General features: G+C 49.1%; 2 protein-coding genes across 5 annotated transcripts in view; one reads left to right on the forward strand and one right to left on the reverse strand.

The window, feature by feature from the left end:
• The window catches only part of COL2A1 (collagen, type II, alpha 1), a 30,284-nt gene extending 28,138 nt beyond the window's left edge, over positions 1–2,146 (forward strand). The window contains exons 51-53 of the mRNA XM_010837548.1: positions 305–523; positions 853–1,095; positions 1,566–2,146. Of these exons, the coding sequence (XP_010835850.1) occupies positions 305–523; positions 853–1,095; positions 1,566–1,712 (609 nt within the window). The 3' untranslated portion in view covers positions 1,713–2,146. The remainder of the gene's footprint in view (positions 1–304; positions 524–852; positions 1,096–1,565) is intronic.
• Positions 2,147–7,268: 5,122 nt separating this feature from the next.
• Positions 7,269–12,806, reverse strand: TMEM106C (transmembrane protein 106C). 4 transcript variants are annotated; one of them, XM_010837509.1, is made up of 8 exons: positions 12,737–12,806; positions 11,957–12,168; positions 10,780–10,843; positions 10,117–10,276; positions 9,887–10,027; positions 9,404–9,453; positions 8,890–8,943; positions 7,269–8,023 (listed from the first exon to the last, which is right to left on the reverse strand). In XM_010837509.1, exons 2-8 carry the CDS (start codon positions 12,138–12,140, stop codon positions 7,927–7,929), a joined length of 750 nt encoding a protein of 249 aa, XP_010835811.1. In that variant the 5' UTR covers positions 12,141–12,168; positions 12,737–12,806; the 3' UTR covers positions 7,269–7,926. The 4 variants fall into 4 exon arrangements, with proteins under 4 accessions (XP_010835811.1, XP_010835813.1, XP_010835810.1 ...); XM_010837511.1 differs by having other exon boundaries at positions 12,733–12,800; XM_010837508.1 differs by having other exon boundaries at positions 12,658–12,793.
• Positions 12,807–14,992: the final 2,186 nt, after the last annotated feature.

Here is a 14,992-nt window from a genome sequence, read left to right on the forward strand (position 1 = left end):
GTGTCCCCCTGCACCCCACATCTCACAGCAGAGAAACTGCAGCCTTGGCCCTGTCCTGCCGTGACCACACGGCGGAAGTGACGTCAGGGTCAAGTTCCATCCACAGGCTGGCCCTAAGCCTGCTCTTCTGCTCGCACCCCTGTTTAGCCTGGATGTTCCCCTCGCCCGCTCCCTCCTTCTCCCCTCCCTTTGGCTGCATGTGGCCCTCACACCCTGCTCCTCTCCCGCTGGGTGTCCCTATAGGCCTGTCAGTCACTCCAGGCAGGCCTGGCCCTCTCGGGGGCGTGGGTCTGTGCCTGTCTGAGCCCCGATGGGGTGTTGCCTCCCCGCTGCAGGAGACTACTGGATCGACCCCAACCAGGGCTGCACCCTGGATGCCATGAAGGTTTTCTGCAACATGGAGACTGGCGAGACCTGCGTCTACCCCAACCCGGCCAGCGTCCCCAAGAAGAACTGGTGGAGCAGCAAGAGCAAGGACAAGAAACACATCTGGTTTGGAGAAACCATCAACGGTGGCTTCCACGTGAGTCCCCCGCTTGCTCTAGGCCATGGGCGGCGCCTCAGAACCTCCCTCTGCTTTCTTCTGGGGAGTTTTCAGCACCTTGCTCACATTCCCACCAGTTCTGGGTGAGGGAGGGGGCTTAAGAGGAAGGAAGGAGGAGAGAGAGGATCTTTTCCCCTCATTTAGAGGTGGGGGTGGAGGAAGAGGTCCTCGGAGGCCTGCTCCATCCACTTCCTGGAAGCAAAAATGTCTTCCCAGTGACCCCTCCCCAACCACCATCAGCTGCTCCTCCCCCGTCCGCTGGCAGCCCCCATCCCCGGGCCTCATGCCACTGCTCTGCATCCTCACAGTTCAGCTATGGAGATGACAACCTGGCTCCCAACACCGCCAACGTCCAGATGACCTTCCTGCGCCTGCTGTCCACCGAGGGCTCTCAGAACATCACCTACCACTGCAAGAACAGCATTGCCTACCTGGACGAAGCTGCTGGCAACCTCAAGAAGGCTCTGCTCATCCAGGGCTCCAACGACGTGGAGATCCGGGCTGAGGGCAACAGCAGGTTCACATATACCGTTCTGAAGGATGGCTGCACGGTGAGTTCGGCGGGCTGGGCCACCAAAGAGAGAGAGAGAGACCTTTCTGGGGCCCAGGGCTCAGGCTGGAGCAGGCTGAGGGCTGGCCCACAGCGGGGTCATGGTCCTAAAGGGGCACACGTGTAAGGAGCTGTGCAGGGACGACACACCAGCGACAGCTGGGGGAGGGGAGCTTGTCGGTTCTGTTTCCTCCCCTCCCTCGGCTCAGTGTGTCCAGTGACTTGTAGGAACAGTCATGCATAGTGTGGGGGCCTCTGCCCTTGCAGGTGGGGTGCTCAGGTAGGGGATGGGAAGGAGAAGGGTGGGGGGCGGGGGAGGCCCTGCTGCTGAGAACTAGAGTCTGGAGTCGAGGTGGAGGTCAATCCAAAAGAGAACTAGAGCCCCCCAGGGTGTTCTGCGCTTGGTGTTCTGTGATGCTTGGCTTTCCTGATCACAAGGCATCCACTGACTCTCCTCTTGCTCTCCCCTAGAAACACACCGGTAAGTGGGGCAAGACTATGATCGAGTACCGGTCACAGAAGACCTCCCGTCTGCCCATCATTGACATTGCACCCATGGACATAGGAGGGCCCGAGCAGGAATTCGGTGTGGACATAGGGCCTGTCTGCTTCTTGTAAAAACCCGAACCCAGAACCAACACAATCCATTGCAAACCCAAAGGACCCAAGTACTTTCCAATCCCAGTCACTCTAGGACTCTGCACTGAATGGCTGACCTGACCTGACGCCCATTCATCCCACCCTCTCACAGTTCGGACTTTGCTCCCCTCTCTAAGAGACCTGAACTGGGCAGACTGCAAAATCAAATCTCGGTGTTCTATTTATTTATTGTCTTCCTGTAAGACCTTTGGGTCAAGGCAGAGACAGGAAACTAACTGGAGTGAGTCAAACGCCCCCTGAGTGACTACCCCCCAGCCCAGGCAAGAGGCCCCTGCAGGTGCCGGGCGCAGGGACTGTGTGTGTCCTACACAATGGTGCTATTCTGTGTCAAACACCTCTGTATTTTTTAAAACGTCAATTGATATTAAAAACAAAAAAATTATTGGAAAGTACATACTGGCTTGTGCTTTGTGCTTTATTCTTTATTTTCCACAAGTCCTGGATTCTGTGGGCAGGACAAAACGGCTGTCCTCAGGCCTTCTCTTGACTAAAGCCACACTGCCTGGTCTAGCCACCTCACACAAACTTGCCTTTTTGTAGCCCCTGGCACCGAGTGGAGCCCAGGGGTGAACAAGAAACAGAGACCCAAGGTTTGGGAAGGGAGGCCCGAGGCGGAGGTGGGGGGGGCTTGTTCTTGAGCATAAACCCAGGCACACCTCCAGGGCGGATTAGTGCAAGAGGAGAGATGCGCTCTGAGCTCAGATGGGGATTGTGGGGGACGGGCTGCATCCTGCTACTGGGGAGAGATCAGAGATGCTCCATGGGAGGAGGGGGTGCACGATGTGGGGAGAGGAGTAAATCCACAGAGGCCCATGATAAGTGCACATAATCAGACAATCTTGCTGACCTACTTATCTGTCTTTCCCTAAGACTTTAGTTCAAAGAGAAGTGTTAGGGCTAAACTCTCACCCCTTATTCCTTTTTCCTGGCCCCTATTCCTCACTTCCTGGGCTGGCACTTGAAGCTTCCAGGATGTCTTAACTGTGGGCTTATGAATGGACAGCCTTCCACTTCTTGCTTTTCAGATTTGTGTATGTGGGGCAAAAAATGAAGTGGACACCTTTTCCACTAGAGGGGGCTGGTGGATGACAAACTAAAAGAGTACAATACAAACAGAATTAGAAGAGCTCTCTCATAATTTAAATAACACTTCTAAATACCAAAAGAGCTAATGGGGGCAGTGTGGAGAGGTGCACAGGTGCTTATGAAAACTTCTTCAGACCACAGGTGGAGCTGATAGTTGAGTTTGGTTCCAACCTGTCAGCCACACTCAAAGCCCATCCCGCCCCTTGGCTCACTTCACTGGCCATGGTGGAGTGGCTACTTACTCTACAATGGCTCAGTAGATCCGACCATCAGCTCAGACCCTGGTAAGAGGAGTCCCATGTGCACCAGGATATCAAGCTGATCTCTCGCAGCCCACCCATTTCCTGGGGACCCAGTTAAAACCTAGATAAAACGGCAACTGCTGCATAGGTAACTGATGAATGGCCCAGAAGGGGAGAGAAGCAGCAGGACAGAAAGCCCTGCATCTGTGATCAGATCAAAGCCACCCTGGGTGGCAGTGCTGCAATGCAGTATAACCGCCGCCTTGTCTTAAACGGGGCCAGAGGCTTGCCACCGATTCCCATGACCCCTGATGCCCCCAGGAAAGGCAGGTCTCTCCAGGCACAATAACCTCTGATAACATTTTGACCCCAGCAGGACTGGGTGGACAGACCTGGCTGACTAGCTGTAGTCCTCAGTCAGGTTACTGTCCCTTTCTGGAGCTTCCTCATCTCTAACAAAGTGTCCAGCTTCAAAGGGCTTTAGTTTTTGGCACTGCATGGAACCCAGGAGACTGACTCCAGTGAAGACTTACTCAAGAGCCAGGGTACATCACAAACTTCTAAAATAGTTTCCTCTTCTAAAGAAGAGAAGAAACAGAATGAAACTTGAGGTGGTAAAGAGTCTTACTTTAAAAGGCAAAGAATTAGGATTATTTTTGCCCAGAGAAATATTTAGGACCCCTAGATTCATGTAGAACTTTTACAAACAGACTGATTCTTTCAACAATTTGTTTCACATCTGGGGCTAGAAACCCTAGCAGGACAGTTGACTTAGAGGTCTCAGGGATCCTACTTTGGGGTAACTAGTGTTGCAGAACAGATAGTGGAGGTATACTGTAGCCTGTAAGGGACCTGGTATTGTTGGCATATAATTGTAAATAGTGTTCTTGTGGTTTGGGACCTAATCAAACCTATAAGCGTTTGCATAGCAAAGGAAACCATAAACAAAACAAAAAGACAACTTATGGACTGAGAGAAAATACTTGCAAATGATGAAACTGACAAGGGCTTAAGTTCCAAAATACACAAACAGCTCATACAATTAAATAACAACAAAAAACAACCCAACTGGAAAAATAGGCAAAAGACCTAAATAGACACTTCTCCAAAGAAGACATACATGTGGCCAATAAACACATGAAAAGATACTAAACATCATATTAGAGAAATATAAATCAAAACTACAAAGAGGTACCACCTCACAGTGGTCAGAATGGCCACCATTAATCAACAAGTCTACAAATAATCAATGTGGAAGAGGGTGTGGAGCAAAGGGAACCCTCCTACACTGTTGGTGGGAATGTAAATTGGTATAGCCACTATGGAAGACATTATGCAAGTTCTTCAAAAAACATGGAAATAGAGTAGCCATGTGATCCAGCAATCCCACTCCTGGGCAAACGGCCAGACGAAACTGTAACTTCAAAAGACACACGCACCCCTGTGTTCACAGCAGCATTATTCACAGCAGCCAGGACATGGAAACGACCTACATGCACACCAACAGACCAATGGATAAAGAAGGTGTGCGTGTGTGTGTGTGTGTGTGTGTGTGTATAGCTCACACGGAATACATGGTGATATTACTCAGCCATAAAAAAGAACAAAATCATGCCATTTGCAGCAACACGGAGGGACCCAGAAATTAAATGAAGTCAGTCAGAAAGACAAATACCATATATCACTTATATGTGGAGTCTAACGTACAACACAAAAGAACATACTTACAAAACAGAAGACAAGACTCACAGTCGTAGAAAACAGACTTGCTGCTGACAAGGAGGAGGGAAGGAGGGGGAAGGAACAATTGGATTAGGTGCAAACAATTATATACAGGATGGATAAACAATAAGGTTCTATGGCATAGCACAGGGAACTAAAGTCAATATCCTGTGGTAAAACATAATGGGAAAGAATATGAAAAAGAATATATATATGTATATATATGTATAACTGAATCACTTTGCTGCACAGCAGAAATTAACACAAATAGTAAATCAACTATATTTTAACAAAATTTTAAAAAGAAATGCATTCCTCCCAAGTCTCAATCCAGTATAAAGGTGATGGCAATGACAGCTGAGCCAACCACTTCCTCTATTTTGGCGTTACTGAGAGCAAATTCTACATGCATTTGTTTAAGTATTAACAGAGAGCATGACCCAACTACTCAGAGCATCCTACAGTGCAGGATGGGATACTGAGGATATAAACAGACATGACAGTTTATAGCGTCATTCAGTTCAGTTCAGTTCAGTCGCGCAGTCGTGTCCAACTCTTCGCGACCCCATGAATCACAGCATGCCAGGCCTCCCTGTCCATCACCAACTCCCAGAGTTCACTCAAACTCATATCCATCGAGTTGGTGATGCCATCTAGCCATCTCATCCTCTGTCATTCCCTTTTCCTCCTGCCCCCAATCCCTCCCAGCATCAGAGTCTTTTCCAATGAGTTAACTCTTCGCATCAGGTGGCCAAAGTACTGGAGTTTCAGCTTTAGCATCAGTCCTTCCAAAGAAATCCCAGAGCTGATCTCCTTTAAAATGGACTGGTTGGATCTCCTTGCAGTCCAAGGGACTCTCAAGAGTCTTCTCCAACACCACAGCTCAAAAGCATCAATTCTTCGGCGCTCAGCTTTCTGCACAGTCCAACTCTAGCATCCATACATGACCACTGGAAAAACCATAGCCTTGACTAGTCGGACCTTTGTTGGCAAAGTAATGTCTCTGCTTTTCAATATGCTATAACTTTTCTTCCAAGGAGTTAAGTGTCTTTTAATTTCATGGCTGCAGTCACCATCTGCAGTGATTTTGGAGCCCAAAAAGATAAAGTCTGACAGTTTCCACTGTTTCCCCATCTATTTCCCATGAAGTGATGGGACCAGATGCTATGATCTTTGTTTTCTGAATGCTGAGCTTTAGGCCAATTTTTTCACTCTCCTCTTTCACTTTCATCAAGAGGCTTTTTAGTTCCTCTTCACTTTCTGCCATAAGGGTGGTGTTATCTGCATATCAGACTTATTCCTTTATGTTTAAAAATGTAACTGCTCTCATTTGAATATTATACCTGCATTTAAAGACAATGTTGAGGTGCAAGAAATGCTACTGAGGCACACAGTCACAAAATGTTACTCAAAACTGAAGTACCAATAGGAGTAGCTTTTTGAGAATCACATGAAAAATATGCTGGAGGCTGTTTGGAAAATGGAAAAAGAAAAAATGAAGCAATATGAACATCTTCAAGTATTTAGGGCATGTTCTCAAAACTGGTGCACTTGTGCCTCCATACAAATCATGTTTCATCATTTACACAGAGAACAGTCATCACCATCATGTACATACAGACCGTTAAAGGATTCAGGTTAACAGGGAAACTCAGCTTTTGGGTTACACAGTCATGGTCAGAATCAGCCAGACAGCCAGGAAATTTAGCCTCAGTCTGAAGACTCAGTAATACTGAAAATCAAGCTACGGGAATGGGGGCAAAAAAAAACAGACCCCCAGCCACCACCTACTGCTGTTAGGTATTTCCTGAAGCACCAGAGCCCGTGAAGGAGCCGGAGCCTATCTTAGCGGAGCTCTGAAATCAACTACTCAAGCTTCCCCCAGATGCCCAGCCATCCTGGGGCTGGCGCCTGCTCTGCAGTGGCCAAGAGCGTGGAGACGTTCAAGACACTTGCAACTTCACACCACGACCTCTTAATCAGCAAGCTACTCCTCCTCAGACGGTAAAGAATCTGCCTGCAGAGCAGGAGACCCAGGTTCGATCCCTGGGTTGGGAGATCCTCTGGAGAAGGAAATGGCAACCACTCCAGTATTCTTGCCTGGAGAATCCCATGGACAGAGGAGCCTGGAGGGGGATGGTCCATGGGGTCGCAAAGAGTGGGACGACTGAGCGACTAACACTGCTACTGCTATTCCTCCTCAGAGCAGCAGCTTCTCATTTCCCAGGTGCCACTGCGCTACCTCTCCAAACCTGCAGGGGGCACTAAAACAGCACTACGACAGCCTGTCACCACCAGAGGCCGACGGACAAGAGTGAGGCTTCCCTGGCAGGAGGCTGCTTTTCCTTCCCATCAGGGCTTCTCTTCCCTTTCCATCCTGTGCTGATCCACTGTGCAGGCAACTGTTCTACGGTCCCCCAGAGGTGCCCACTTGAGACATCCAGGAAATCAGAGGAGACACAGATCAATCAAAAGCAGGGTTTATTTATTTATTTTTTTTTTTTTACCAAATTCCCCAATCCATGTTCCAGCCAATGGATGGAGGGTAAATTACACCCCACATAGACTCTTAGTAAAAACAATTTTAACTTTCTACAGAAAAAAAAAAAAAAAAAAGTGTTGTTTTTCTTTTTTTAAATAAAGTTCCTAGGCATTTGGAAACATGAAAAACTTTCACATGTTGAATGTTGTGTGCTTTCTTCAATGTATTCAAATGCTCCCTCCCTGCTGCTACTTCTGTGAGGAGGCCCTTCTGCAGCTACACTGACAGCCCTAGTTCTGTATCATTGTATCGTCTGATAACCTAGAACCCTGGTAGGATTTCAATGTATCACACCACCCCTGCCCCCAAACAGCTGAAAAGATCTCAGTCAAACTCATCAAACCTTCTTCGAGTGCCTACTATTTGCTTGGCGTCGGCTAGGTGCTAGGCAGTGATCCTGCTGGTTCTGAGAAAGGTCACTGGTGCTAGGGAAGGACTTTTCCTCCCAAGTGGCTGGGGATTGAGAGAACCAATTTCTCCTCTGGTTCTACCATTTGGGGCAGGTACAGGGCTCAGGTCCTGGGAAGAGAAGCTGTGTCTCTTCTGACAGGTGCTGCCATGGAAGAACCGAGAGCAGTTTCTAAACTGCTGTGGAATTTACTCCACAATCCACATAGTGATGTGTCTCCAAGGAGCTCTGGGTCACGTGGCCAATGTAGGAAATCTTCACCGAAGTTCTAGGGAAAAGAAAACTGAGGAGAATTAATTCTGTTTCTGAGATAAATTAAGTAAGAGAGAGAGATTGCCCAAATAAATTCTCGCAAGCTCAGGCGATAACACACAGGTCTCAGACGCATGTCTTCATGGTTACACAACCAGGAAGTCAGAGGATCTTTTCATATCCCCAGAGACACTGTGCCCTGAGATGACCTTCTAAATAAGTGGTTCTCAGCTGGGGACATTTTTACCCCACAGGGAACTTCTGGCAGTGTCTAGACATCTGGGGTTGTTACAGCTGAGCGGGGGAGGAGGTAAGCCCCTCGCAGGTAAGGGCCGGGGATGCTGTCAAGCATCCTACAATGCACAGAAAGGCCCCTCACAACAAAGAACTGTCTGGCCCAAAATGTCAACAGTGCCAAGGCTAAAAAACCCTGCTCTAAACCCTCATATTTCAAATGTCTGCAGCAGACTCTTGTCACTTGCAAATTTAATTGTCATGGTTCTAAAAATAACCCTACAGGTCCATGACATGTGGTAATTTGTGTGGTTAGAAAGTAAGTCTGGCTGGATGCCCTGGGCTTAGGCCTTGAGAAAGCTTTTCCCGTCTTTACTAGTCCCATGAGGATTCCAAAGCGATCACACAACTGGACCCCGTTTCATGGAGAAAATTCTGTATCTAACTGCTTCCTTTGAGTCTGGTGCCTGGTGACCGGGACTTGGACACCGCATCTCAAGGACAGCAAGGCTCTGCCGTGGCTGTGCCTACAGTGCATCCTGCATAACCTCTTTGCCTTGTGGGTCCCACAGGCTCTCGCGAGCAAGACTGGCCAGCTCACGTGGCCTGCCAGTCCAGTCCCTGGGCACAAGGAAATGAGCAACATACCGAACGAAGACCACTACGTTGTGCACTCCAATATAGGGTAGCGTGCAGAAGAAGCTGCCAAACAACAGAGGGATGGTCAGTTCAGGTGAGTCAGCAGGAATGCTGAGGTGCCCTGTCAAACTGAGGAGCACTCAGCCCCATCTGGGTGCTTCCCTTACCCCACACCCGCCCTCCTGGCCCAAGCACTGTCCCGGTTCACTGGTTCCAGGTCCCCACAGTGTCTTTCCATCCTCCCACATCACTATCTTCTTGGTTTTTGTTTTGTTTTGTGTTTAATGCCCATCACAAAATGCTCGAGTTTGGAAATGTTTCTAGTGGCCTAATGTTCTCTTTTCAGAAATCTGAGCACTTGAGTCACATATCAAATACCATATCCTTCCAAAAAATCTCAAGATAGCAAACCCACAGGCTAAAAGGCTGAAACTTTAGGCAGGACCAGCTCCCCTCAACTGAGCTCAACTCTGAACCCCTTTCATCCCATAAAATGCACACATATAGAGAACACTGTCCTTACTACACATAGGAATATGGTCCTCCCATCTCGGCCTTCGCAGTAAAATTCACCTGAAAACAAGACACCAGAGTCAGTCTGTGGCCAGGCAAGCTTGACACAGAACAGTTCTATTACTAGCAACCCAAGAACCTGAGAGCATTCTTCTATCACATATAAAATATTTCCCCCATGTTGTCACTAATCCTAAGACCATAAGCCTCTAACAAAACTTCCCACCTCCTCCCTTTTGAGAGGTCAATGGGCCCCAGATTATCCTAAGGCCTCTTCTTGATTGTTGGTGAACTGTTTTCTCCTACAAATTCTTGCTTCCGTAACACTTAATTCTTAGCTGATTTTCTCCCCTAATATTTCATAATTACAGAGCTTGTCAGCTCTTCCTCATTGGCTAGTTCCTACCAGTAGAAATGAGGAGAGGGAGAGGAAAGGAGCGAGGCCACGGCGTTTCACAGCCCAGCGGGGCCAGGCTCCTAAAGGCAGGCATACCAAGTGCTCGCTCCGAGGCGGAATGAGGGAGATGTTAGTCGTCGTGTACGACCCAACCACGGTGTTCATGTACTGAACCTCGCTGGACAGGCTGGTCACCGCCACGGAGTAGAAGTTGGAGTTTCTAATTTTCAGGGTGGCCTGCATCAGTGCAAGTGAGTAAACACGATAAGTGTCCTGGGTACAAGACTTGCAGGTGCACGACCCAGGAAGGGCGGCCCTCATCTTACTGTGATGGCGAGGATGACAAGGGACCTCTGCTCATCAAATGTGACTTTCACCACTTTGATGCCATCGTCATCCACGAGGACTGAATGTGGAAACAGGAAGAAAACCACCAAACCAGACGCCAGGAGGCAGAGCAGGATAGAGAGGAGGACATACTGCTTCCTGCAAATGACAAAGCATACAACCAAGCCAGGGAGTCAGATACCAAGGTCCAATAAGTCGAGATAAAACACAAAACCAGGAATGAGGAAGGGAGAAACAAGCAAGTGCACAGGGCCAGGAATCGCAAACCAAGCAAGAAGGTGTAGAGCGGGAGAAGCCTTTCAAAGCCCTCTGAATGCTGTCTGCAATCTGGGAAAAGAAGCTGATGAGAGGAGCTGTGTGGACACAAACATCTCTTCCCCTGCCAGGACACCCTCTTCTGCAATTCCTCCCAATTCAGCTCCTTCGCTTGAGCCTCGGCCCTCAGAGTGTTTCTAGCTTCACGTTTCCTTCCCCAGATTGCGAGGAGGGCAGACACATCTTGCTTAAGCAAAAAGTATTAAAGGAAGTGGGGAATTTTACAAGAACAGATAACCGTTTCAAAAAGTGAACTGGCATTCATACACAGAAAAAAGGACTAGGGACGGCTGTAGGCATTAACAGGCGAGACTCAGATGACTCACGTTCTCTGAGGACGCAACCGCTGATCGCTGTGAGGGATCAAAGCCACCAACTCATTAACTTGCTCTAGAAAAGAAACAATTGACAATCTTGGTAAAATAAATCCCACGTGTGACAGTACTTTCCTTCACATACACAGGAGCCTGCCACAACATATACTTGTCCGGGATTATTTGTTTCCAAGATACCAGTTTGGGTCTCACGAACAAGAAACAAATAAATCTGTAGAGAGCGCTACAAATTGCAAGACGTCTACCAGTGCTGCCAGAGCTCTGACATGGAAGCTGAGAAATCTAGGATCTGGGGACTCCCCTGATGGCTCAGTGACTTAGACTGGGTGCTCCCAATGCAGGGGGCCCAGGTTCTGTCCCTGGTCAGGGAACGAGATTCCACATGCCACAATTAAAGATGCTGCAGGCCGCAACTGAGACCCAGAGCAACCAAACAAATAAATATTAAGAAGAAGAAATCTCGGACCTTGTTCGGACTTTACTGCATGGCCTTGAGCTGAGGCATGGTTACAAACCGCTGCCTGGCCTTAGGTAAGTCATTACCTCTCTAGGCCACTGTGTCCTCATCTATACTATGAAGGCTTTGGATTGAATGATTTCTCAGGTTTTTATCAGCTTTAAACCTCTGTGACCCTCCATCTAAACTGCTAAGACTTTTTGAGAGCCAACTTAGTGATAGATAATTCTGTACCCAATCCAGGCTCCAGTCCTGGGCATGTTTTTCTCCCCTGACTTGATTTTTTTTTTTTTTTTTTTAGACCTTAGGTTGTTAATGATTCACTATCTGCTTCCTTGAATAGAAGCTTCCAAGATGGTGTCTGCTCCTCCTCCCTCACAAAGCCATGCCAGGCCCTGAGTGTCAGCAGTGAAGAAATGTACGTCAAACTGCAGAATGTAGAGCAAATCACGTGTTCCAACCCAAGAAAACAACAAATAGAAGAGTGAAAGTGAAGAAAAGTAAGGCTATCAGATATCAGGAAACCCAGAGAAGCTGGGGAACCTGCCCAAGTTATCAATCCAGCTGAGCTGGCTCCTGCTCAGGGCATGGTCTGTGACCGTGGTACTGCTGCAAGGAAAAAAGTTCAGTCTGGGAGAAAGGAGAAGTTTTGTGGGTATCCTGGCATTCTCCTTGGGGAATCATCTTTTACCATGATCACCAAAGACTCACCTGGAATGTAGCCTGTCCCCTGACACGTGAGACAGGTAATGCTATCTCGCCCGGTGAATTCCACGTAGGGGAACTGAGCAATAGCCTCCTGCTGCTCCCGTTCGGCCAGAGAATCCTCAGTGTCATCTGCTTTCCTTCTCTTGCTGAAAGGCCGGTGAGCATAGGTGGAATGACGGGACCCCATGGCCAGGATGTGCGCCTTGTGTCATGTCCTAGGATGCAAAGAGGCAAGTGAGTGTGTGTTACTGGCTGTGCATTTCTATGAGAAAAGTGTAACACAAAAATGACCAAATTCCCCTCCCGAGTGTGATCCCCAACACCTGCACAATTTCTACCAGGCCCCTCATTTTCTACCACGGCTCCCTAACCCACCACCGACTCTCGACACACGGCCTGAGGGAACAGGGGCCGCATTCGCCGGTCTGCCCAGCTCCTCATCGCCCTGGGAATCGGGGCACCCCAGCTCCCACAAGGTCCAGGCTCACCCCTCCTGTCTGCTACTTGCAAACTCTGTGTCTTTCTAGAAAAAAAACCTTCCCGGACAAACAACAAGCCCCAAATTAACAACAGGCCTCAGACAGTCCCCACTCTCTTCCGCCCCCAGCTCCAGGAGGCGGGCTCAGTTCACGCCCCTTGTCAAAAAGCGCGCTCCGAGCCCACCAGAGTCGCCCAGGCGGGAGCGAACGCCGAAGACCCCAGACCTGCAGGACACGAACTCCCGGCAGCTCCTCTCCAGGCCGGAACCCCCTGCCACCCGCCGGATACTGCGGGTTTACCTGCCTCTCGAGTGTTTAGAACTGCACGCACTCGGTGCGCATGCACTCGGTGCGCAAGCCGGCTCGGGGACGCCGGGGTGAGCGCGCGTGCGCCCTTCGCAGCCCAGCTGGCGGCGCCGATAGGGGGCAGCAGAGAGAGGAGAGGGGGGCGGGGCGGGGAGCAGCGCCTCTTGGGGCTTGAAGCTGGTGGACCAGTGGAGATGCTCCGCGGTCCCCCAGAAACACCGGGAAAGGTTCCAGTGAAGGTTCCCGATGAGGAGGGAGGCGGAAAGCGCTGGCAGCCAAAACCATTCTCAGCTAGTCTTTGAGTACAGGAGTTGTGAAGATGCTGAGAGTAGAAAGATGCATCACAGAACCTGCCCTCAACCTGCTTCAGGGCGTCCCCAGCCCTAAAGACAGACAGACAGACAGACAGACACACACACACACCCACACACACCATGCGCATGAGGGGTTAGAGGACACTTTTTAAAGGGGGAGTTTCTCTGTACAGACTGCCTGATTGAGCTTCACCTGCCGCAGAAGCAGACATTGCTGCTGCTGCTGCTAAGCCGCTTCAGTCGTGTCCGACTCTGGCGACCCCATAGACAGCAGCTCACCACGCTCCTCTGTCCCTGGGATTCTCCAGGCAAGAATACTGGAGTGGGTTGCCATTTCCTTCTCTGAAGCAGACGTTAACCACATGAAATTATAAAGATGATGCTGGGGAGAGGAGAGCTTCTGAACTGGGGACGTGCCCTGCAATGGGGAGTGAAAATAGCGACCTGTGAGCCCCGTGCCACCTCCACCCCTCTAGCCTCCTTCTCTTGTGAGGAAGGCTGATGTCCCTGCTGCTCTCTAGCCACCTGCCAACTGCTGGTCACAGTCAGCCCACAGAACACTTAGAGTGAGAAATGTTAAAGAAGAAAACTGAGGGACACACTGAAGACAGTTAGGCAGACTTTATTCAAGGGGGGATGCAGTGATAGGTGTAGGACCGCTGCTACCAATGGGGTCTTGCCGTGGGGCAGAGAGATTGGCCTCAAGTCTCAATACAGCAGGGCAAGTGGGAACCTAGAGCCAAGAAGCAGGTGAGGGTCAGTGGATGGAAAATTACTAAGAGACAGCATCATGGGTAAGGGGAATCCTGGACAAACAGACCGAACAGGATTCTTGCTAAAGACAGGCCATGGTGATTAGACATCACCTGGGGGTTGGAGGAGGACAAGGAATCCAATCAGATTCCGATGATCATCCGAAGATGATCCGATTTTGAGGGCCTGGGATTCCTGCTAAGGTGATTTATCAGATGGTGGTGGTTTAGTCGCTAAGTCGTGTCTGACTCTTGCAACCCCATGGATTGTAGCCTGCTAGGCTCCTCTGTCCATGGGATTCTCCAGGCAAGAGTACTGGAGTGGGTTGCCATTTCCTTCTTCAGAGGATCTTCCTAACCCGGGAATTGAACCCATGTCTTCTGCATTTCAGGCAGATTCTTAACTGACTGAGCTATGAAGGAAGCCCTGATTTATCAGGGTTCATGTTAAAACTGGATTTTATAATAAGTGCACAGATGGACCTGGAAAAGATTCAGGAACCTGACTAAAGTTTGGTCAAGCAAAGATTATTTGTCAGAAGCAAAAAGGAGCCATTGCTCTTTTTCCATTTCTGGCTCATACCTTTCCTTCATGAAATTGTTCTTCACTTCTCTCCTTCCAAGCTCTATACCAGTTTACATTCCTTGTTTACACAATTCCGATTTCGTTGGAGGTAGCAGTATGTTCAGTGAAAAATACATTTCCCCACCTTACTTGCCATGTGACACAGTTTGAGTCAATGAGATGCGTAGGACTTCCAGAAAACGCCTTATAAGGGATGAAGATTCAACTGGTACTTTGACCTTATTCTTCCTGTTTGGAGTTAGGACTTGATGTTGGAGATGGGGCAGCCATCTTCTGCCCATGAGGGAAGAAGTGTGTGCTAAGGAAGGCTGCGTAGAGGGATTAAAAGAGCTCAGGTGGCTGATGACATTTGGACTACCTTCCTTCTGACTTTTCATTACGTGAGAAAAATAACCACCCCCACCTCTACAAATTGTGGGGTGTGTGTGTGTGTGTGTGTCTTTCTCATAGTGGGGTTCAGTCTAAATAGATACAGACATGGAGCTAGTTGAGAGGAAAGCCTCGATTTTCGCAAGGCAGTCTGACTGCTTTACCCAAACACCATGTAGGCCACCCTTAGGCTTCTATCGTCTTGTAACATCTGCCCTCAGGTCACAGGCCTT

The sequence above is a fragment of the Bison bison genome, unplaced genomic scaffold, assembly GCF_000754665.1.
Source record: "Bison bison bison isolate TAMUID 2011002044 unplaced genomic scaffold, Bison_UMD1.0 scf7180017864077, whole genome shotgun sequence".
Classification (NCBI taxonomy): Eukaryota; Metazoa; Chordata; class Mammalia; order Artiodactyla; family Bovidae; genus Bison; species Bison bison.